The sequence below is a fragment of the Hemitrygon akajei genome, chromosome 7, assembly GCF_048418815.1.
Source record: "Hemitrygon akajei chromosome 7, sHemAka1.3, whole genome shotgun sequence".
NCBI classification, from domain to species: Eukaryota; Metazoa; Chordata; class Chondrichthyes; order Myliobatiformes; family Dasyatidae; genus Hemitrygon; species Hemitrygon akajei.
This window is the reverse complement of record NC_133130.1, coordinates 176,037,341-176,062,326: the sequence shown is the minus strand read 5'-3', so window position 1 is coordinate 176,062,326 and position 24,986 is coordinate 176,037,341. Positions and strand designations below refer to the sequence as shown.

The 24,986-nt window shown below is 41.3% G+C and overlaps 1 protein-coding gene across 8 annotated transcripts in view; it reads left to right on the top strand.

Moving 5' to 3' along the window:
- LOC140731201 (disabled homolog 2-interacting protein-like) overlaps positions 1-24,986 on the top strand; it is a 597,104-nt gene that overhangs the window by 468,863 nt on the left and 103,255 nt on the right. For all 8 annotated transcript variants that reach the window (XM_073052659.1, XM_073052661.1, XM_073052657.1 and 5 more), the window contains 2 exons: positions 9,329-9,482; positions 19,985-20,083. In XM_073052659.1, coding sequence (XP_072908760.1) covers positions 9,329-9,482; positions 19,985-20,083 — 253 coding nt within the window. The remainder of the gene's footprint in view (positions 1-9,328; positions 9,483-19,984; positions 20,084-24,986) is intronic.

Genomic DNA, 24,986 nt, shown 5'->3' with positions numbered 1-24,986 from the left:
TTGGGGGTTCCCATTCTGAGGTCCACAGACCCTTGCTTAATGGTGTTGGTCCATGGCATAAACAGACAGACATACTTTATTGATCCCGAGGGAAATTGGGTTTCGTTACAGTCGCACCAACCAAGAATAGTGTAGAAATATAGCAATATAAAACCATAAATAATTAAATAATAATAAGTAAAATTATTCCAAGTGGAAATAATTCCACAGTGGTGGGGCTCATCAGCAAAAATGATGAAACAATGTACAGGGAGGAGGTTAAACACCTAGAGAGCTGGTGCAGTGACAACAACTTGATGCTTAATGTCACCAAAACCAAGGAGATGATCGTCGATTTCAGACGGTCTCAGGCTGAGCACACACCCCTCAGCATCAGTGGCTCCACAGTGGAGAGAGTGGAAAACATCAAGTTCCTTGGGGTGCAGATCTCGGACAATCTCACCTGGTACAGGAACACCACTGGGATTGTGAAACGAGCCCGGCAGAGATTGCACTTTTTGAGGAAGCTTAAACAAGCATCACTCTCCACTAACATCTTAACTACATTCTACAGAGGAGTGGTTGAGAGCGTGCTGAACTTTTGCATCACAACCTGGTACTCCAGCTGCAGTGCTGCCGACAAAAAAGCCTTGCAGAAGGTGGTTAGGGGAGCAGAGAAGTTATTGGGGTCTCCCTACCTTCTGTCCAAGACCTCTTTCAGGGTTGATGCCTCCAGAAGACACGGCACATCATTAAAGACCCCTCACACCCTCTCCATGAACTGTTTGTTCTTCTGCCATCAGGTAAACGTTACAGGAGCATCAAAACTAAAACCACAAGGTTACTAAACAGCTTCCTCCCACAGGCAGTCAGACTGCTAAATAGCTGCTCTACCTGACTCTGCTTTGGACACTTTTAACTTGCACTGGACACTTATAACTTGTTTTTAACTGACATGTGGTTGTTGTGTTTTACTATTTATTGTTATGTTTATTATTTAATGTTGTGTTTGTTATGTTATGATTGCACTGCTCCTGGGAAACGCTGTCTCATTCTGCCCTGCAGAGCTGATGTACGGTTAGAATGACAATAAAGTTTTTGAATCTTGAACCTTGAAAATAAGTCCAGGACCAGCTTATTGGCTCAGGGTGTCTGACACTCCAAGGAAGGAGTTGTAAAGTTTGATGGCCACAGGCAGGAATGACTTCCTATGACGCTCAGTGTTACATCTCGGTGGAATGAGTCTCTGGCTGAACGTACTCCTGTGCCTAACCAGTACATTATGGAGTGGATGGGAGACATTGTCCAAGATGGCATGCAACTTGAACAGCATCCTCTTTTCAGACACCACTGTCAGAGAGTCCAGTTCCACCCCCACAACATCACTGGCCTTGTGAATGAGTTTGTTGATTCTGTTGGTGTCTGCTACCCTCAGCCTGCTGCCCCAGCACACAACAACAAACATGATAGCACTGGCCACCACAGACTCGTAGAACATCCTCAGCATCGTCCAGCAGATGTTAAAGGACCTCAGTCTCCTCAGGAAGTAGAGACGGCTCTGATCCTTCTTGTAGACAGCCTCAGTGTTCTTTGACCAGTCCAGTTTATTGTTAATTCGTGTCCCCAGGTATTTGTAATCCTCCACCATGTCCACACTGACCCCTTGGATGGAAACAGGTCACCGGTGCCTTAGCCCTCCTCAGGTCCACCACCAGCTCCTTAGTCTTTTTCACATTAAGCTGCAGATGATTCTGCTCACACCACGTGACAAAGTTTCCCACCTTAGCCCTGTACTCCGCCTCATCTCCCTTGCAAATGTATCCAACTATGGCAGAGTCATCAGAAAACTTCTGAAGATGGCAAGACTCTGTGCAGTAGTTGAAGTTCGACACACTCCCACAGTCATCACCCCGATATCACCCTGACACACACACACACAAACCCAGAAGTTGGTCAGTAGCTGGTAAAGAGAAAGGGAGACAGGACAGTCCCCTGTGGAGCCCCAGTGCTGCTGACCACTCTGTCTGACACACAGTGTTGCAAGCGCACGTACTGTGGTCTGCCAGTCAGGTAATCAATAATCCATGACACCAGGGAAGCATCCACCTGCATCACTGTCAGCTTCTCACCCAGCAGAGCAGGGCAGATGGTGTTGAACGCACTGGAGAAGTCAAAAAACATGACCCTCACAGTGCTCGCCGGCTTGTCCAGGTGGGCGTAGACACGGTTCAGCAGGTAAACGATGGCATCCTCAACTCCTAGTCGGGGCTGGTAGGCGAACTGGAGGGAGTCTAAGTGTGGCCTAAAAATAGGCCGGAGCTGCTCTAGAGCAAGTCTCTCCAGGGTCTTTATGATGTGGGAGGTCAATACCACCGGTCGGTAGTCATTGGAGCCACTGGAGCGCGGTGTCTTCGGTACAGTGACGAGGCAGGACGTCTTCCACAGCACGGGAACCCTCTGGAGACTCAGGCTCAGGTTGAAGACATGGTGAAGTACTCCACATAGCTGGGGGGCACAGGCTTTGAGCACCCTGGGGCTGACACCATCCGGGCCTGCAGCCTTGCTTGGGTGGAGACGTTTCAGCTGTCTTCTCACCTGTTCAGCTGTGAAGCCCACCCTGGTGGTTTCAGGTGGGGGAGAGGTGTAGTCATGAAAGCAGGGTGGGGGGCTGTGAGGAGAGGTAGGAGAGGAGAGTGGAGTATGTGTTGGTTGGGGAGATTAGAAAGAAGATTAGGAACCCCTGCAATAGATACAAAGAAACATAATAGACCCAATGAAGAACTACATACAAAGATGGACAAACAACCAATGTGCAGAAGATGACAAACTGTGCAAATACAAAAAGAAAAACTAATAATAAATTAACAAGTACCGGTACATAAATATTGTGAACATGAGTTGTGGGTTCCTTGAAAGTGAGTCTTTTTGTTGTGGAATCAGTGTTCAAGTGAGTGAAGTTAACCACCCTGCTTCAGGAATCTGATTGTTGAAGGGTAATAACTGTCCTTGAATCTAGTGGTTTGGGGCCTAAGACTCCTGTGCCTCCTTCCTGATGGCAGCAGCACGAAGAGAGCATGGCCTGGGTAGTGGGGGTCCTTGATGCTGCTGACTTGTGCAGTGCTCCTTGCAGATGTGTTCAATAGTCTGACGGCCTTTTCCTTGAATAAACAGGGCTGTATCCACTTTTTGTAGGCCCATCCATACCAGGCCGTGATGCAACCAATCAGAATACTCTCCACAGTACATTATAGAATTTTGTTAAAAGTTTTAGATGGCACTCTGAATCTGCGCAAACTTCTCAGAAAGTAAGGCTCTGCTGTGCCTTCTTTGTAAAGGTATTAATGTGCTGGCCCCAAGCCAAGTCAGCATCAGCATTGCTAATACTTTCTACAGAAGCAATACACTACAGTTTAATTCATTAATATAGTTAGTTGTGAAAAACATTGAGAAGGGAAGAATATTGAAATGTTCATACCACCATTTTTTTTTAAGATTGGCTTTACTTGTCACATGTACATCAAAAATACAGTAAAACGTGTTATTTTACATCGACGACCAACACAGTGCGAGGATTATGCTGGGTAGTTCCCACATTTACAGTGGCAACATAGCATGCCCACAACTCACTAACCTCACCCACACATCTTTGGAATGTGGGAGGAAACTGGAGCAAAGTTCAAAGTAAGTTTATTATCAAAGTACATATATGTCACTACATACAACCCTGAGATTCAATTTCTTATGGGCATACTCAACAAGTCTATAGGATAATAACCCATAACAGAATCAATGAAATACTGCACCAACTTGGGCATTCAAGCAGTGTACAAAATGCCAACAAGCTGTGTAAATACAAGAAAGAAAGAAAGAAAGAATGATAATAAATAAACAGTAAATATTGAGAACATGAGATGAAGAGCCCTTGAAACTAAGTCCATTGTTTATGGGAACATTTCAATGATGGGCCAAGTAAAGTTATTCCCTTTGGTTCAAGAGCCTGATAATTGAGGGGTACCAGGAAGAACTCCACACCATCGCAAGAGAAATTCCTTAGAGACAGCGGGGGGGATCTAATTCTCAACGGTGATTGCTGGTGCTGTAAAGCAGTTTGTGTTATCTTACTTTAAACATGATTTCTTCACTTTCAGAAATGAACTTTTTTTCTGTACATTATGATCAATATGGGAAGTAACGTTACATACATTATAGCAACAATCAGAAACCTAGTTCCCTTCTGCTGATGGTTCAGAAGAGAACTGGTGAGATCCTTTTCGTGGTTCAAAAAGATCTTGATTTTCCACGGTGCATTGCGCTGTGGAAATCAGAAATATGTGGTAGCAGTCTGATGTCAGTGCATCTGATCTCCCGCTGGTAGATGACGCTTGAGTGCTTGGCAGACCTCAGTTGGGCTGGCTTCATGCCATACCTGGTCCCTTTAACTTTTCACCAAGTGTTAATGCAGCCCATCTGCTTTAATGGGGTTACTAACTTGGATTGAATTGCGAAATGCAGGAAAATGTTAATATTCGTAATTTCAATTTTATCAGGTAGTTGGGTTTTAAATAAAAATAATATCAAGTTATCCCAACAACACACACAAAATGCTGGTGGAACACAGCAGGCCAGGCAGCACCTATAGGGAGAAGCGCTGTCAACGTTTCAGGCAGAGACCCTTTGCCAGGCCCGAAATGTCGATGCTCCCTGGCCTGCTGCATTCCTCTAGCATTTTGTGTTTGTTACTCTAGATTTGCTCTGGGGCACCATGGTGTAACCGTTAGCACAACGCTATTACAACTCAAGGCGTTCCGGAGTTTAGAGTTCAATTCCAACATTCTCTGTAAGGAGTCTCTGTATGTCATCTCCGTAGAATGCATGGGCTTTGTCTGGGTCCCCTGGTTTTCTCCCAGAGTCCAAAGATGTATCAGGTAGGTTAACTGGGCATTGTAAATTTTCCCATGTTTAGGTTAGAGTTAATCGGTTTTGTCGGGTTGCTAGGGCAGTATGATTTGACGAGCCGGAAGGGCCTACTCCTTGCCATATCACAAAATAAATAAATATATTTCCAGCATCAACATTTAAGAGAAGTTTGGAATAGGTACGTGGATGGTAGGGGTATGGATGGCTATGGTCCTGGTGCAAGTCCATGGGAGTAGGCAGTTCAAATAGTTTTGCACAGACTAGATGGGGTGATTGGCCTGTTTCTGTGCTGTACTTTTTATGACTGTATCTCCAAAGTCTCTTGTGTTTATGATTAAAAAGCTAGTAGCATGGTCCAGATGTGAGGCTTTGGATTTGTTCATTCTGGACCAATTTACCTTTGGGGCAGTAAGTATGAGTGCACAATGGGTACTGACCATGAAGCATGGATTGGGTTGGGCATAATTCCTTTTCTATTGATATTAACCTCTTTGTCTCAGTATTGTGCCTTGCTTTACAGTAAAAGATTACTTTGTCACTCAAAGATTTCTTTTAAACATTTCACTGAACATTTAAGTCCTTTCTGAGAGACCAAGCAGAGACCTGCTTTTCAGGCTTCCAAAGTTGTTTCCTTGACTCATAACTGAGAGGGGAACAGGAACGTTTGTGAAGCCGTGAATTCGATGTTCCTTTGCTGCCTTGGAGATTGTTGTCATTGACTGTCACCATCCCCTGAAGTCGTGGATGCAATACAGAACTTGTATAGAATATGGAGAGAAGCCAGAGGCTCTGCAGAATCCAGAATAGGATCTGTCTGATGCTTCAAACCCAGTTAGCTGAGACACTTCATTAAATTAACAAACAGCGTTGTGCTTTAGTTATCAGTTGAAATCTTGAGCAGCTTGACACAAGACTCTTCTGTTAGGCCAAGTTGGGCAAAACAGTGAGCTTTCAGAAGGAAAACATTTTCCGGTGAAGATGGATGTAGACATGATTATCTTTTTTCCAATAACAAGTTGTATCAATCACACTGAAACTACCGTAATGATCCTTTAAGTATCTCAAATAGAAAATGTGATCTCAGCTCTTTAATTCACTCCATCTGCGGTATATTCCTTCCAGTTATGTTCGTAATATTTGTGTGTAGATTGGACTTCAACTTATTGATTAAATTGTCAAGACTTTCTGACAAAAGCAATTTTGTGTGAAGGGTGTTGTTGATTGGACAGGATGACATAGGTTTTAACACTGTGGTACATGTGTATGTTTAACAGCACTATGAATCTAACAGGGAAATCATCATCTAAGAAACAAGAGAAATTCTGCAGGTGCTGGAAATCCAAAGCAACACACACAAAATGCTGGAGGAACTCAGCAGGCTGGGCAGCAGCTATAGAAAGAAATAAACAGTCGACGTTCGGTCTAAGACCCTTCTTCAGGACTGGAAAAGAAGGGGACTTCTGCCCTACCTTTCCAATTAGCTTGCCCACACATCAGGCTACTACAAGTAGAGCTTAATTTTGTTTGGCTCTGCCCCCATCACAGTCGCCGCTCAAGCCCCCTAAGGTCATCCAGCAAATCATAACCACAGCAGAATCAGAATCAGAGCTTTCTGCTGGAATAGCTGTATTCTGTATAGCTTTAGCTTTGCTCGTGTACATCTGCTGAAATGCAATACCCATATGCTATAGAAAAGGGAAAAGATTAGCTTTATTTGTCACATGTACTTCAAAATATTGAAGCATACAGAGAAATGTGACATTTGTATAAATCTGTGAGAATGTGTTGGGGGCAGTCTGCAGGTGCTGCCACGCTTCCAGGGCCAACAACTCCCTAACCCTAACCTTATATCTTTGGAACATGGAGGAAACTGGAGCACCTGGATGACGGAGAAAAAGTATAACCGCCTTATAGGTAGCGATGGGAATTGAACCCTGATCAGTGATTGCTGGCTACGATACATTACAGCCATACCTCCATGCTGCCCTGCATTATATGGACTTAAGCCATGTTAGAGTTGGAGTCATAGAAAAGTACAGTACAGAAAAAGGCCCTTCACTCCATCTAATCCATGCTGAACCATTTTAACTGCCTACTCACATTGACCAGCACTGGGACTATAGCCCTTCATACCCCTACCATCCATTTACCTATCCGAACTTCTCTTAAACATTGAAATCGAGCTTGCATGGACCACTAATGCTGGCAGCTCGTTCCACCCTCTCATTAACCTTTTAGTGAGGACATTTCCCCTCCTGTTTGCCTTAAAACTTTTCACCTTTCATCCTTGACCCACGACCTCTAGTTGTAGTCCAACCCAACCTCAGTGGAAAAAGCCTGCTTGCATTTACCCTATCTATATCCGTCATGATTTTGTACACCTCTAACAAATCTCTCTTCAATCTTTTATGTTAAAAGGAAAAAAGTCCTAACCTATTCAATCTTCCCTTATAACTCAGGTCCCCCAGATCCGATAGCATCCTTGTAAATTTTCTCTGTACTATTTCAGCCCTATTTACATCTTTCCTGTAGATAGGTGACCAAAACTGTAGACTTAATTTTACTTTATTGTCACCAAACAATTGATACTAGAGCGTACAATCATCACAGTGATATTTGTTTCTGCGCTTCATATTTGTAGTTAATATGTAGACTTGAGCCATTTTAATATTACCTATAAGTATAATGTGCATAGTTGCCTCATCAAGATTTGTCCTTCATATTCTGTGTTACTTTTAATTATAATCGTCTTGTGTTTGAATCAGACAGTACTACAGTGTACAAGAATGGAGCTTCACTTTGAATCAGTTTCATTTGTCTTTCATTCCACTTGTGAATTTACAACTACATCCTACGCAGAATTGCCTTATTCACTATTAAAATTATCTTGCATACTAAATTGGAAATGGCATACCAAATTTACAATGCATTTACAAAGATCATCAGAGCCGTTTGAGTATGAGAAGCTATTACAGCTGAGACCTCTCTTATTCCCTCACCGGCCATTCCCAGCAGTGAACATTACGACAAGGAATGCAGAATAAATTTTTGATCAAAGTACATAATATGTCACCATCTACTTCCCTGAGATTCCTATTCTTGCAGGCATGTAGGAGTTCGGATGATCTCACTTTCTTTCTCAAGCCAAGGGCCATCAAAGTATCCTTTTGGTTGTTTCAGCACCGACTTAACGGTCTCTTAATATTCATGGCAAAGTGTCAGTACCTAAATATATATTGTTCTCTTTTAGAGGACAGCCATAGATAGAACAGTCAGGGAAAAGAAATCAAAGTTCCCATTATCACCTTCTTTCCTTATCAGATTCCAGCTCCTGTAGCCTTTGTGTCCCTGCTTATCATCCTTCAGCCTCTGCCTCCACCTTCATCCTCCTCCCTCCACCTGCTTCTCTTTCCCCCTTTTTCCCCACCTTGCCTGCTTCAATTTATCACTCATCTGCTTCTCACCCAACTACACCACTCGCCCTCCCTCACCTGGCTCCTTCTGTCCATCATTCCTCACTCCTCCTCGATCCACCTGCGATGTACTGGCCCCTATCTCGCCTTTACCCTCCCACCAATATCCTGGTTATCTAGCCCCTCCCCTCTCAGTCCTGTTGCAGGATCTCAACCTGAAATGCTGACAGTTTCTTCTCCTATCACTGTCGCCGCTCAACCCCCTAAGGTCCTCCAGCAAATCAAAACCACAGCAGAATCAGAATCAGGTTTAATATCATTGGTATCTGTGGTGAAATTGGTTGTTATGAGGCAGCAGTACATTGAAAATACGTAATATAACAGTAAATTACAGTAAGTGTGTGTGTGTATGTATGTTAAATAAGTTATGCAAAAAAAGTAGTGAGGTACTATTAATGGGCTCAATGTCCATTCGGAAATCGGATGTCAGAGGGGAAGAAGCTGTTCCTGAATTATTGTGAGTGTGTACCTTCAGGCTTCTGTGCCTCCTTCTTGATGGTTGCATGTGAAGAGGGCATGTCCTGGGTGATTGGGCTCCTTAATGATGGACATTGGCTTTTTGAGGCATCATTCCTTGAAGATGTTCTAGCTGCTGGGGAGGCTAGTGCCCATGATGGAGATGGCTGAGCTTACGAATTTTAATAGCTTCTGCAGATTCTGGAAATCTTGAGCAGCCCGCACAAAATGCTCGAGGAAGTAAGCAAGTGAGACTGCGTATATGGAGGGGAATAAGCAGTTTATTACGGGCTGAGACCAGGTCTAGTACTCAAGTTGCTCCCGCAGTTTGTTTTTGCTCCGGATTCCTGCATTTGCAGTCACTTGTGTCTCCAGATTTTATCTGAATCCACACTAGGGAAATTTGTTGGTTGGTAATTAATGTACAATCACTACATTTATTTTGCAACATTTATGAGAGAGACTTTATTTGTGATGTGCCTTTTGTTTGGTATTTCTTGCAGATCACGTCTGATGCCGAGGTTGAAAGAATCACGATCTCACGAGTCTTTGCTCAGTCCCAGTAGTGCGGTAGAGGCACTGGATCTCAGTATGGAGGAAGAAGTGACAATTAAATCTGTACACAGCAGCATTCTGGGGCAAGATTACTGTTTTGAGGTAAGATGTCAAGAACTAGAAGCAACATACGCACTTCTTGAGAGTTTTCAGTTTTCTTAGCACAGCAATTTTAAGAAAAATTGCCTAATGACTGAGTTTATTTATCTGATTGAAAAACAGTCATAGCACCTTCAAACACTTGGCTTTGAAAATATAAAGGAATAGATGTTGGTTTGTGCTCTAAATGTTAAGAGGAGATTCAAAGTTTGGTTGACGAGTTAGATTGAAGTGCTCTTTTGAGACTAGAGTTGGGTGAAGATCAATAGAGTGTTTTGGCATTCCAGCGATCGAAACTGGAAAGGTAGAAACCTCAGCTGTCAGCAGTGTGAGGGTGCAAGATGCACTGAAGTCCAAAAGTTTCTCTATTATTAAGAGTTTGGGAATGTGAGAGAGAACTATGACAATGTAGGTATTTGAGAAAAGGAAAATAATAATGCTAATTGCACAAGCACAAGAAAATTTGCAGATGCTGGTAATCCAACCAACACACACAAAATACTGGAGAAACTCAGCAGGCTAGGCATCATCTATGGAAAAGAGTAAACACGAAAAAATCTTCAGATGCTGGAAATCCAGGTAGTTTATGAAGGGTCTCAGCCTGAAACAGGATGGCACTGGTGCAGACGTCCCAGCCCTGAGACTCCAGGCAAGGTCATTTGATTCCAAACAATTGGTTTATTGATTTTTAGAGAATGTTTCTCTGGTGCTTCCCTCCTTTCTCCCTTCCCCTTTTCCCAACCATGATTCCCCTCCCTCTGCTCACTTCCCACAATAGAGACCCATATAAGAATCGGGCTTATAATCACTCACACATGTCATCAAATTTGTGGGGTTTTTTTGCAGCAGTACAGTGCAATACATAAAAATTACTCCAGTACTGTGCAAAAGTCTTAGGTACCCTAGCAATATATTGTATATGTACCTAAGACTTTTACACAGCACTGTACAAATAAAATGCAAGGATCTGAATGAAATTGACTTTATTACTTACATCCTTCATATACATGAGGAGTAAAAATCTTTGTTATGTCTCCGTCTAAATGTGCAATGTGCAATTTATAGTAATTCATAAAAATAGTATGCACAACAGGATCTAAACCAATTTTGATTCTTTAAGAAAATTGTTATACTACAGAACCTAGAACAGTTCAGCAGAGGATGGACCCTTCTGCTCACGATATATAAACCTGATTGATTTGAATGTCTATTGTATCAGACGATGCCAGTGTGAAAACCTGGGTGGGAGAGTTTTTAAAATGGACAAGCCATTGCATAGGTGCAGTTCCACTGTCTTGACCTCTGAAATCTGGATCCAGTAGTATGAGTAGTCATCACAACTGGGGTCTTCCTTGGTTGCAGTGGATGACCATGTCACACTCTTCGATCTTCACAGAGCATTGCAGAACCTCCTTCCTGGCCGATGGATCTCACTGTTGGATTTGTCTTCCCAGTCTGCTGGAGCTGACTTCACATGTTAGGACAGGCATATCTCTGTCTAACTGGGATATGAGGTCTGTTGGCTACTCCCACCTGATCCAGCCCCCCTGTTGAAGCAGTGTACTGTTATAAACCTACTCTACAATCAATCTAGCCCTTCCCTCCTACACAATCCATAACCTTCCATTTTTTTTATATCCCTGTGCCTATATAAGGGTCTCTGAATTGTCTCTGTTGTGTCAGCCTCTATCACTAGCCTAGCGGTGAGCTCCAGGAACCATGCACTCTCTGTTTAAAAAAAAAACAACTATCTCTGACATCTTCCCTAAGTTTCCTTCACTCACATTAAATGGCTGTCCTCTGGTATTGGCCATTGCCCCCCCCCCCCCGGGGAAAAGATGCCAAGATGGGTGATCAGTAATGCTCTGTCAGTGATAAAAAGGTACAGCAGCTAGTTCAGAAAAGTATCATTGCCGACAAGATCTACAAGGATCTCAGTGCATCCGAGGAATGTTGCTTCTTATGTGAACAAGGGCCTTCTTACAGAATCTTCAAAGAAACATTTTAGTTCTACTTGCCATTCCCATTCTGACATATCAGTCCATGGCCTCCTCTACTGCACAATGAGGCCACACTCAGGTTGGAGGAGCAACACCTTGTATGCCATCTGGGAGGCCTACAAACTGATGACATGAACATCGATTTCTTGAACTTTCTGTACTTACTTCCTCCCTCCCACTTCACCATTGCCAATTCTTGTTTCCTTTTCACGTCTTCTCTTCTTATCTGCCCATCACCTCCCTGTGGTGCTCCTCCCCCTTCCCTTTCTTCCATGGTCTTCTGCCCTCCCCCATCAGATTAACCCTTCTCCAGACCTTTATCTCTTTCAGCAATCAGCTTCCAAGCTCTTTACACGCCCTCCCCCTTTCCTGGTTTCACCTATCACCTTGTACTACTTCCGCTCCTCCCCACACCTTTTTACTCTGACTTCTCCCCTTTCTTTCCAGTCCTGAAGAAGGGTTTCAGCTTGAAACGTCAACTATTTACTCTTTCCTATAGATACTGCCTGGTCTGCTGAATTTCTCCAGCATTGTGTATGTGTTGCTTTGGATTTCCAGCATCTCCTGATTTTCTCAAGCTTGGAATCTTTAATGGTTTCATTGTGAAGTGGCTGCAAGCCATCAGGTGTAATTTCCCAGTACTTCCCACTTTGAAACGTGACACATAAAAATCCAACAGCTAGCAAAATTGACTTACAACCAAATTCAAAAGTGCGTTTTCATGGAAGGCTGATTTCTAATTACTGCTTAGCTGTTAATCTCTCACTTTTTACTGCTGCGCAGTTTTGTTAACCATTCAGCCTCATAAAGGACTTCCCAAACTTCCCAGGTGTTTTTTCTTCAGTAACAAATATCAAGCATAATTCAAATATGGAAATAAAGCTGCAGGACAAGTACTACTGGATAGAAATTTAATATATTCATGCAAGGTTCTAGCTGCATTATTACAAATGCTTTTCAGTAAACTCCTCCACTGAAGTCTGTCTGTCTGTCTAGGTACCATATCCGATGCGGACGTTGGTGACCATGGTTTTCCATACAGATCTATTTGTGTATGTATTAACTATGGTTGTACCAGGGATAAAATACAAGGAATAGCTTCCCCTTGCTTGCTTCCGATGCAGTGTCTTTACGAGACGGGTGACCCTGACCATTGTCCTATTAAAAAGATCTTCTGCTCAGCATCTGAGAAGCAGGAACCATTGATTGTGTTACTCACAACTTGTCTTCTGCTTCATCCACCACCTGCATTCCGTGGCTTCACTGTAACCCAAGTAGGGAGGCTAATAGGTGATACACCTTGCCTAAGGGTGACCTGGAGGTAGCTGTGGTTAATGGTAACCTCATTACCCAAGCAAATGCTCCACAGCCGGATGTAGTTTCTCCTGAAACCCAGGAGCCCCACTGAAATATCAGCAGATAAAGCTTTTTTAAACAATATTGAATGTTCTTCCACTGACATCAGAATCAATCAATTACAGGCCTGAATCTTTAGCTATGCCAGTGTAAAGGGGATTTCTTCTTTTTCTTTGTTACTGTGTATGTAATCAAAATGGCTTCTTTGTTTTGTTAAAAGTAGGAATGCTTCTTTGTTGCGAGAGAGTGCTGGAAGCTTCTTTGGGTTAAAATTTACTGATAACGAGAATTGTATTCCTTTGTAAACCAATTGGGATTAATGTTGTTCTTTCTTCTGAGTCTGTAAGCTATTGTTGGCTGGCTTTTGGGCAGATCGGCGCGAGGGGGTGAGAGAGAGAGGACACGATGCTGTAAACTGGGTGAGGAATGGACCCCAAGGGGTGGGGTCCAAGACCAGGAGGTACCCTGAGGAGAGGAGACGACGATAGATGTGCTTGGTTGACCACTTCGGGTGGTCCTGAGCTGCAAGTCGAGTTCGGAGGGGATTGAATGGTGGCCAGAAGACTTCAGTAATTGAGCTCCAACGGTTGTGCACAAAGTGGTTTGGACTTTGATAAGTTTGGCGCTTTTTCTTTATTTTTTTTCCTTCATATATACTGTATCGTTATTAATCACTTAGTTATAGTAACCTTTATAAATTGTACTCATTTAATCGCATATGGTGTACTGTCTGGTTTTGGGCGAGGCGGGGACATCACACAGCATCCACACCAGCTGATTACCCAGTTTGGCGGGGCCGAAGGCTACTCCCCCTAGACGAGAACGAGCTGAGCGAGCCTGAGGCGACCCAGGGGGTTACACCAAGCTGTTAAAAGAAGTTCCTGGATGGAATACCAGCTTATGAAAAGTGAATTGTTACGTAGCCTGTACATTGTAGAGCTGGGGATCCCCGCCTGGAGTCTATGGACCCCTTGGCTAATGGCAGAGGTCCATGCCTTAATAAAGGTTGGGAACCCTCAAATGTAGAGGATGGCAGATGGAATACTTGCATGTATTACAAAAGGCCTGGACTGTAATGATGAGGAACAGCTTCTTGGGGGATTGGTTCAAAGTAAATTTTATTATAGAGTACATATCTGTCACCAGATACAAACCTGAGATTCATTTTTTCTGCGGGCATGCTCAGCAAATCTATAGAATTATATCCTTGTATTTGTGAGAAAAATAAAGAGCACACAAATGAAGCATTTTAATGAGATAGTTTTTCTTTTATTACCATATTCATCAGTTTTAAGAATTTTCTATAGAAATTGCTATCTATAATATCAGCCTATCAACATTGGATATAGAAATTCATTCCTCATTTAACTAATCTTCTTGAATTGATCATGGAATTAGATCTTCTAAATTCAATAAAGTTACCTGACTTTCGGTGACCAAGGCTAATTTGATACTCAGATCCAACACTTGGATCAATGAAATGTTTGCAGTAAATTCTATTTGCTAAAAAAGATTATATTAGATTACTGCAGGATTAACAAAATGGACAGGATCTCCCATACCTTTTCCTGGAAAGAAGATCAATTTGCCTAGACAGCAGAGGTAAAACTGAAGGAATATCATTAAAACTGGGTGTATACCGAGAGTATCAAATTAGCCTTGGTCACCGAAATTCAGGTAGCTTTATTGAATTCAAAAGATCGAATTCCATAATCAGTTCAAGAAGATTAGTTAAATGAGAAATGAATTTACCTAGACAGCGGAGGTAAAACTAAAGGAATATCATTAAAAGTGGGTGTGAAACGAGAGTGCACACATTCTATAACAGGATCAATAAAAGAGCAACCAGAAGACAACAAACTGTGCAAATGCAAATATAAGCAAATCACAATAAATAACGAGAACATGAGATAAAGAGTCCTTAAAGTGAGATCATTAGTTGTGGGAGCATCTCAATGGATGGCAAGTGAGTGTAGTTATCCCCTTTTGTTCAAGAGCCTGATGGTTGTGGGCATAGTAATTGTTCCTCAACCTGGTGGTACGAGTCCTGAGGTGCTTGTACCTTCTACCTGATGGCAACAGCATGCTGTTGAGAATGTAAATGGACTTACTGCATATGGTTTTGGTCTTGGTTAGGGAGAAATAGTGTTGATTTTGAGGCCATTTTGAGAAGGCTCGCCAGATTGATTTTTGGAATAAATTGTTGGTTTGTGCATGGGGAAAGCAGAATGAACCGGTGAGAAGAACTTAGGAAAGATTAAAATTACACAGGTTGAGGAGATGGGATATCATTAAGAAGGTTAAGATATTTAGGGAAATGTTAAATAAAACAAATTTTGGAGTAATAAAGAGTAAAGCACCTAAAGCAGGGCTAAGTGTCGGAGGGATGATAAATCTATGCTATTGCTGTGATCATTTGGAGAAGAGATGGGTGAAATAATTGAATGTGGCTGTGAAGCAGTGGGGCAAGAGTTACTGTTAACAAGTCAGAGTTTGTATAGGTTCAGGTTTAGACACTTCTGAAGTTGAGATTAGGTAATAGGATTATTTACTGTGGATCTATTCTGTCACTGAGGTAATGTGCAAATTAAGGGTTTGTGTGACTGGGATTGTAAGTTAACAGTCAAAGTGCAAGTTCTGCTGCATCAATTTTAGCACACTTTATTACTCAAGGTGTTTATTGATTGAATTCCAACTTACACAGAATTAGATTTAAAATACTTGAGAATTGTATATCATAAGGTAATTTATGAGTCCTGTTAAATATAGAAATATATTTAGGCTTTAAGTTTGAAAATCACCTGCCTATTACATCCGCCTGGTGCCCATTATCCTTTGCTTTTGTCCTTGGTCCACAGTCCTCTTGGATTCCTTCTTCTCTAGCCCTTTGCCTTTTCTACATATCGCCTCCCAGCTTCTTACATCAATCCCCCTCCGCATGAATTTATTCTGATATCTTCCCTCTTTCCAGTCCTGAAGAAGGGTCTTGACCTGAATCATTGACTGTTTATTAATTTCCATTGATGCTGCCTGAACTGCTGAGTTCCTCCAGAATATTGTCTGTATGTTGCCCTGGATTTCCAGCATCTGCAAAATCTCTTGTGTTTTAAGTTTGACAAGTCTAGTTGCTAAAAGGAAGAAATGTAAGTAAGTCCCTAGAAATCCAAGATGCAGTTTTTCATTTTACTAACCATATTCTGGTGCATCAGGTCCTGATGACAGCTTATCCAGCTATATGCAAAAACTCTTTGATACATCTAGACTTACGAAGGGGTGGGCAACCCTGCCTACAGGTTTGTGACCTCCTCTTCACAAGTGTGCACATTCTCAGTACACACCCATTTTTAATGATATTCCTTCAGTTTTACCTCTGCTGTCCAGGTAAATTGATCTCCTTTCCAGGAAAAGGTGTGGGAGATCTTGACCATTTTGTTAATCCTGAGAATTTTAATATAATCTTTTTTAGCAAATAGAATTTTCTGCAAACATTGCATTGATCCAGGTGTTGGATCTGAGTATCCAATTAGCCTTGGTCACCGAAATTCAGGTAGCTTTATTGAATTCAAAAGACCGAATTCCATAATCAATTCAAGAAGATTTGTTAAATGAGGAATGAATTTCTATATCCAATGCTGATACGTTGACATTATAGATAGAAATTTCTATAGAAAATTCTGAAAACTGATGAATAAGCTAATAAAAGAAAAACTATCTCATTAAAATGCTTCATTTTCTTGCTCTTTATCTTTCTCACAAATACAAGGATATAATTCTCGTTTGAAATGTATAATTTTTTATGCCTTTTATTCCCTCAATGACAGGCGTTTCATTTTTCAGAGAGAGAGAGGGCAGACTGGCGACTGGCCTCTTAAGCTTTCCTCAGCTGGCGATAATGCCGCTTCTCTGTAGGGCAGATCTAAATGCTTTTCTGTCCTTGTGCTATTAGATAACTTACCCTTTATTACTTGAAGCCGTAGTGGACCCACTGAAGGAATGCCACCTATGGTGTAGATTTAAGTGTCAGGCACCAGCCTGTAGTTGGGAGGACAGCCATGGGATCATCAGTGCACCAACATAGAACTGTGCATCCACATTTTTATTTTGGAGAAATGGAAATGTCACCAGGTTTCCAATCTGCATGTAGGCATGTGAAAAAGTAAGGATCTTCTGTGTTAGTCGGCAGCTAATGGGAAGAACTTATTAAATTAATTTCTGTTAATAAAATCAAGCAATCTAATTGCAATATTACATCAATTATTTGTGTTTAGTAGATGTGTAATTCCAGTGTTGGAATACATCATATTTTACTTTAAAAAAACAGAATACAACATAGTTCCACAACCATTTATTCATTTATGCAAATATTTAATACACTGCCTCACCTCTTTGTTGGAACTCGGCTCGGACCTGTACCAGCTGCATACTAAAACACGCAAAGCTTCAAAACATTCTTTTTCCTACATATGGTAGACCGAACATCAATGGAAAGGAAACTTTAAATCGTGGTTTATTTAAAATATATGCACACATAATTTGTACCAGATTTGGATCATTTCTTTAGATTATCTGCTATTCTAGGTTATATGAAATCAATTAATGTAGAACTCCTATCTAAATCAGTTAATGCTCCAGCCTGTTGCTACTGCTGCAATGAATTATTGATGTTTCTTTTTCTGCTCTCCATTAACGTAGCTTCTTACAAATAATTATTCTACTCTTGGGTCCCTTCATATCCATTTGCTTGACTGAAGACAAGGGTAAAGTGAGAAGGTCTTGTATACAACACACACAAAATGCTGGAGGAACTCAGCAAGTCGGACAGCATCTATGGAAGGGAATATACGTTTTGGGCTGAGAGCCTTCATCAGGACAGGAAAGGGAGGAGGCAGAAGCCAGAATAAGTGGTTGGGAGAGGGGAAGGAGGGCAAGCTGCTAGGTGAGACTGAGTGGGTGGGGAAGTGGTGATAAAATAAGAAGCTGGGAGGAGAATAGGCTGAATGGTAAAGGGCTGAAGAAGAAAGAATCTAATAGGAGAGAATAGTGGGCCAGGGAAGAAAGGGAAGCAAGAGGGGAACGAGAGGGAGGTGATGAGGAGAAGAGGAAGGGTGAGAGAGTAATCCGAATCAGGTTTGATATCACCAGTATATGTTGTGAAATGTGTTGTCTTTGCAGCAGCAATACATTGTAATACATACTACTAGAAAAAAAGTATTACAAATGTATCTATGTATTGTAGTGCAAATATAGAGATAAAAAGTAGTGTAATGTTCATGGGTTCAATGTCCATTCAGAAATTGGATGGCAGACGGAAGGAATCTGTTCCTGAATTGTTGGGTGTGTGCCTTCAGGCTCCTGTACCTCCTTCTCTGATGGTAGAAATGACCTGGGTAGAATGGGAAGTGGGAAAATGCCCCATATACTGTACACTTCATCCCTTGACTCAGGGTGAATTGAGTCCCGATGATCGATTCACCAGTCAAGAACTAAACCAGTCCTTATTTTTTAAAACTGCCTTCATTGATTGTTATACAATATTATTGAAGTGGGTGATACTGAGGATCTACTGATGAACTAGCAGTCGTGCAGTAAGATTACTTGTTTGATATTGTAAGTTTCTCAGTAGTAAGAGTGGATGAGTTCAACAGAAATAATGAATTGCGTTAATACTTGCTAATATTCAAATCTCATAAATCAATCCTATGTTCCTACTCTCTCATTAACAGAAAAAAAACATGTAAAACAGCCTGGGGCTGACCTTAATTTCTTGCTTACACTCTTTCGTTCAGTCCTGATTATGCTCCTCAGACCATTTTTATGCATAGCCTATTATGGTAATACATTATAATATTCTGTGCGATTTAATAAGCATCCCAGATTGCACATTATTTCTTCCGCTGATGGGAGTGGGTTAATTGCATTCACAGATAGAATTTACATTCAACTGAATGTTCTCTTATTGATGAGGTGACTGTGTTTAAAAATAATAAAACAAAGGCCAGGGTACAGCAAAGCCATCATTTTCCTCCAGTGATCCTTTGGAAAAGTCATATCATCCTTTAGTTGTCAAGAAGGAATGAGGTCTTGATGCTGCTCATGCCAAGGATTTAAGCAGTGTGGGCACAGAAGACTTATTGTTCATTATTTTCAACATGTTGCACAGATCTACTATTCCACATATTCACTATGCATCAGCCACAATGTTACTGGTTGGCATTCAAAAGGGGACCATGCACTCAAGTTCCATATCTGTACATTTTCAGGATCTCAGTAGGACTGATGAGAATCTAAAAATGAATTTTACTCGTTTTAATTTAAAATGAAGGAAGACCTATTAATCAACTCGACATGTTTAATTACAGGAAGCCATTGTTTTAAACTATTTCATTTCTGTAAAAGATCCCTCACACTGGAATTGCATTCACTCTCTTGCTGTCATTTTAAACCATGCAGTTTTATCTGCCCAAAGCAACTATTGCTCATTACAAAACACTGGCGCTCTCTGCTCCTTCGGTACTGTCATCCAAAGGTTTTGCTGCTTGGGGTATGGCTTTACCTTGAGTACTTGTGCCTCCAAGTAAACACTAATCATCTCTAATCATTAGTTTATGTCTTCAGGCATCTTGACTGAGTATAATTTTATCCTTGGCCAATTCTACATGTTCAGCAGGTATTCCTGAAGAAGGTACGAAGGCTTATATGATCCTCTGGACAGTTCTGACGTCCATCTGTAGCATTCCACATGAAATCAGGATTAGAAAAAGCTGCAGAGGGTTGTTGACTCAGCTGGCTCTAGTCTCTCCACCACTGAGGACATATTCAAAAGGGGATGCTTCAAGTAGGGGCCTGGATTATGAATGACCCTCACCATCCAGGACATGTCCTCTTCTCATTACTACCACTGGGGAGGAGGTACAGGAGCCTGTACACTATGTCAGTAATAATAAACCTGATTCTGATTCAGCTCCAGAAATAATTCTGAAATCCTAATCTGCAGGTCACAGAGGTATGGAGTACTGGCTGTTTTTTATTACTTCTAAGTGAAGTTATTTTTTAACTGATAGGAACATATTGATTGGATTTGTGCAAAACATGATTTTTTAAAGAAAATATTGCACTAAGTCATATGAAATTAATTTATCTTTACTGCAGGTGACAACTTCAACAGGCAGCAAATGTTTCTCGTGCCGTTCAGTCGCAGAAAGAGATAAGTGGATGGAAAATCTCAGGCGGGCAGTACAGCCAAATAAGGTAAAAGAATGGACATGAAGTTGCTGTCTTTTAGAGCTGTTTTTATTATGAAATAGTATCTAATTTTGATCCATACATAGAACAGTGTTTCAGGTTATTGTTGTTTAAACTGAGTTCTGCATTTCCATGGAAACAATCATGAATATATACAGTGGATTCCAGTTAATTGGGACTAGTACGTTTTGGGCCAATTAAACAGCTGCCACAGTTAGCAGAAGTTTCATAGAAATAGTTAAAAAGGTATTAAAAAAAAAGACCAACTACCATTTAAATGAGTAAAAAAAATGTACTTAGATAAAATACAGAATAAATTAGAACACTACCAAAATTACTACATTACTATAAAACTGTATATTAGTTCCTAATAGTTATCAATGAAGCAATTCATCCAGTGTACGCTGACATGTTCTTTAGATTAACTGTACACAACCAAAGTCAGAACAGATAGTGGACTGCCTTCAAACAGTGCTTTCAGTGATAGCAAATTCCAAACCTTTGATTTTGTCGTAACATTCAAGATGATTGGCGATACCTTCAAGTTCTTCGTAGTTCCTAACTTGTTGAAGTAGTGAAATCATTTCATTTTCACTCTTGGCTGTTTCTGGCATCTCCATGCCTGAACGTTTGAAACTGCAGTGAGCGAAACAGTTTTGAATTGCTTTACTGTTTATTACTTGCCAACTATCAGTGACAAAAATCACTGCTTTTTGAACACAAACACACAAATTATGCTATTTAAAAACTTTGCTATAAGCATGGTGTAGTGACTAATAGCCACACGACGTGCATGTCACTGAAGCTAGTTAGAAAATGTTCAGCAACCGTCTCCTGTCCCAATTAAGCAGAATAGTAACCCAAATAAACGAAGGAAATCCCAGCTATTTTCTAGCTTTATTTTTGTTCAAGACTTCTCCCATATAAGTGGCTGCCCGGATTAACCAATGGCCCAATTACCTGGAACCACTGTAGTTGGTGATAGCAGTTATCTTCAGCATGCTTGTGGTTCTCACTGTTTTACCTGTTTTATAAAAACATAGAAAACCTACAGCACAATACAGTCCCTTCGGCCCACAAAGTTGTGCTGAACATGTACCAACCTTAGAAATTACTAGGCTTACCTATAACCCTCTATTTTTCTAAGTTCCATGTACCTATCCAAAAGTCTCTTAAAAGACCCTTTCGTATCTGCCTCCACCACCATTGCCGGCAGCCCATTCCACGCATTCACCACTCTCTTGAGTAAATTAACTACCCCTGACATCTCCTCTGTATCTGCTCCCCAACACCTTAAACCTGTGCCCTCTTGTGGCAGCCATTTCAGCCCTGGGGAAAAAGCCTCTGACTATCCACACCATCAATGCCTCTGATCATCTTATACACCTCTATCAGGTCATCTCTCATCCTCCGTCGCTCCAAGGAGAAAAGGCCGAGATCACTCAACCTATTCTCATAAGGCATGCTCCCCAATCCAGGCAACATCTTTGTAAATCTCATCTGCACCCTCTCTATGGCTTCCACATTCTTCCTGTAGTGAGGCGACCAGAACTGAGCACAGTACTCCAAGTGGGGTCTGACCAGGTTCCTATATAGCTGCAACATTACCTCTCGGCTCCTAAATTCAATTCCATGATTGATGAAGGCCAATACACCGTACGCCTTCTTAACCACAGAGTCAACCTGTGCAGCTGCTTTGAGTGTCCTATGGACTCGGACCCCAAGATCCCTCTGATCCTCCACACTGCCAAGAGTCTTACCATTAATTCTATATTCTGCCATATTTGACCTACCAAAATGAACCACTTCACACTTACCTGGGTTGAACTCCATCTGCCACTTCTCAGTCCAGTTTTTGCATCTTATCAATGTCCCACTATAACCTCTGACAGCCCTCCACACTATCCACAACAGTGTTTTATGTCCTGCCTGCTGTCCATATTCATACTTCCTCCCATGAAGCACTGTGAATAAGAAGTGAATGTCACCGTTGGCCACCAAGATCCAGCAAACCCCGAGACTGACATCAGAATGTCTCCGGGGCAAGGATAGCAGCAAACATAAATAGTCAGGATTCCCTTTAAAGTCACAAAGTCAATTTTGTAGAAGATGTCTGCTCCCCACATTGTGCTATTTAACAGAACTCTCCACAAAACTCGTGCGTTTCTTTTGTCGTAAATTAGTACTGTGAATGCTCGACTGGGGGTATTATTTATTTCTGGCGATGATGATTCCATTCCAAGTTCAGGAGGTAGAATGTAGTTTTTTGTGCCTTAGTGGAATGTGATGCCAGAAGGAAGTGGAATGGTCTTGCACCTCATGGCTAGACTGTGCTCAGAAGTCAGGTTAGGACCTGACTATTGTGTTAGAGAAACGTGAAAGGAAAACAGCGTTCATTGGAAGTATAAAGTAAAAATGGATGGTATGCACATTCTCTTTCTGCCAATTTATGCTGATGTGTTTGCTTGAAAGCAACTTAATGACACAACAAGAGCAAATTGACTATACATCTGAACATATTGAGATGAGGTAAAAATATGATCTGTTCTGCAGCCTACTAAACACAAACAGGCCATTACTGCGGTATTGACTAAGCATAAAAGAAATCAGCAGTTAAGTAGTTTATGGTTTGATTTCAAAAATTGTTTGAATTGTGCATTGATTTCCAATTGCTTTGTGTACAACATTATTTGTATGTCCTGAAAATGATTCCGAGCATAACTTCCATGCCCTTTATGTGTTTCATTCCATATTTAGCTTGAATTGTAAATATGGAATTGTATTTAGCTTGCTATCATTAATGTAGTAGCAATGTTCTCCTATGTGAACAATTGAAGTTTTAATATTGCAATTGGTCTACATTTCAGGTCAAATCAAGTTTATTGATGTTTACGTAACTATATATGTGTATACCGTCAAATAAGACAACTTTTCTCCAGATCAGGGTGTAAAACACTGTAGAACACACAATAACTTTGGAAAGTAAGGATAAAATCTACAGATGAATTACACATAAATTAAAAAGTAAAGTGCATAAATTAGATAATGTAAGGTACAGAATGTGACACTTCAAATGGGATGCGACAGGGAGCTCAGGAGGCTAATGGCCTGAGGGAAGAAACTGTTTCCCATCCTTGTTTTTATGCATCAGAGTATCCTGGTAGAAAGTCAAAGAAGAGGCTGGATTAATAGGTGGGCTCCTCGATGATACTAATGTACTAAGGACCCTGTGTATGCAGTGCTCCTGATAAATGCCCCCAATGGATGGAAGGGAGAACCCTATGATTCTGTCAGCTGTTCTCAAAGTCCTTTGCAGAGACTTCCAATACAATGCTTGGCTATTCCCATATCAGATGGAGATGCAGCTTGTCAGGACACTCTCAATGGTGCTTCTATATAATTCAGTTAAGATGGTAGTGGCGGGGTTGGGGGGTGGGAATCTCATTTGCCTCTATCTCCTTAGGAAGTGAAGGTGCTCCTGTGCTGCCTTGTTCAGGGAAATGATATTGAAGGACCCAGGGAGGTCATCTGTAATGCGAGCTCAGGAACTTGATGCACATAACTCTCCCTGTGATGACGCCATGTACTCTCATAGTACTCCACTTCCTGTCTACTCCAACTCATCATCACTGTTGATAAGGCCAACCACTGTGGTGTCATCCTCAAACTTAGTGACACGGTTTGAGCTGAATCCTGTGACACAGTCATGTGCCAGCAGTGTGAGCAGCAGAGGGCTCAGCGTAATGGGACTAGAGACATTACTTGTGGCAGTCTGTATAAGATTTCCCTCAAACGAGGCATGTGTACTTAACAGCACATCATCTACTGCACTAGACCCTGAAACAAATTTTTTTTGCAGTTGGGAGTTAACAGATCTATCAGAAAATGATTTAAATTAGATGCTGTAATTCTCTTTGTCATTCTTCTTCAAGAGTTTTGTTATAATTTATTTTAATCCCCTTGAGCTTCAACAATGTAAGACAGATTCTAAATAAATGCTGGCCCACTGCCAAAGAGCTCCATAATTTGAATAATTTCCTGAGATCTTATTATGTAGAACAAACCTGGACTGCAGCAGAAAGTGAAGGAGTTTCATCGAGGTTGAACATAATCAGGTGCTCAGCATGTTAAAAGGTGCAAAGTAATTGGACCATTCCTGCAGAGCTATTTCTCCCTCGGTCCCTCCCTCCCCAATCTGTGACATATCTCCTAGCCAGTGATAAATCTGGCTGTAAGCTTGTACAAAAGCTATCACACAGCCTGTAGATTTTCCTGCCCGTTGTTAAAATGGCAGTGTTGAGGAAATAAATAATTTTACAAGGCTTAAGATCTTTATGGAAATAGTTTATGAAATTACCCTAATTTAAATGTTTGGCTTCCCTGTAGAGTCTTGCACACACATTACACACATCAAAGAACTCAGCTCCAATCCCAAATATCAAAGGGTAGACATTTTGTAGTTATTAGATATGTTTATTTTTCTAAATGATGCCATTCTTCATTTAGTAACTGGAGGGCCAAGTACTGACAAAGGCACAACAGTTACAGATCAGATCTCACTTTAAATACCATAGCCAATACCATACTCTATACCATCTCAATTCATCACTATCTGCCTGTACCAGTGTTTAGCAAAATATCCTTAATCCTAATTTAGTAACTCCAACCATCCACTTCTGGATGAGACTCCTGAAATTATGCCATTCATATGCAATATCCTTTTGGACCATCGTAGGGGGTATTAGACCTCATGGTTTTAACCATCTTGAGCATCCCAGGGAAACCAGCTCTTCAAAGTCAAGACTGAATTAGTATCCCAATAAAATAAGTCCATACCTGTTTGTTAGACCTGTGCACCTCCCCACGCCTATCCCTCTCTGATCCAATATGGATGTTGCAATATTCACCA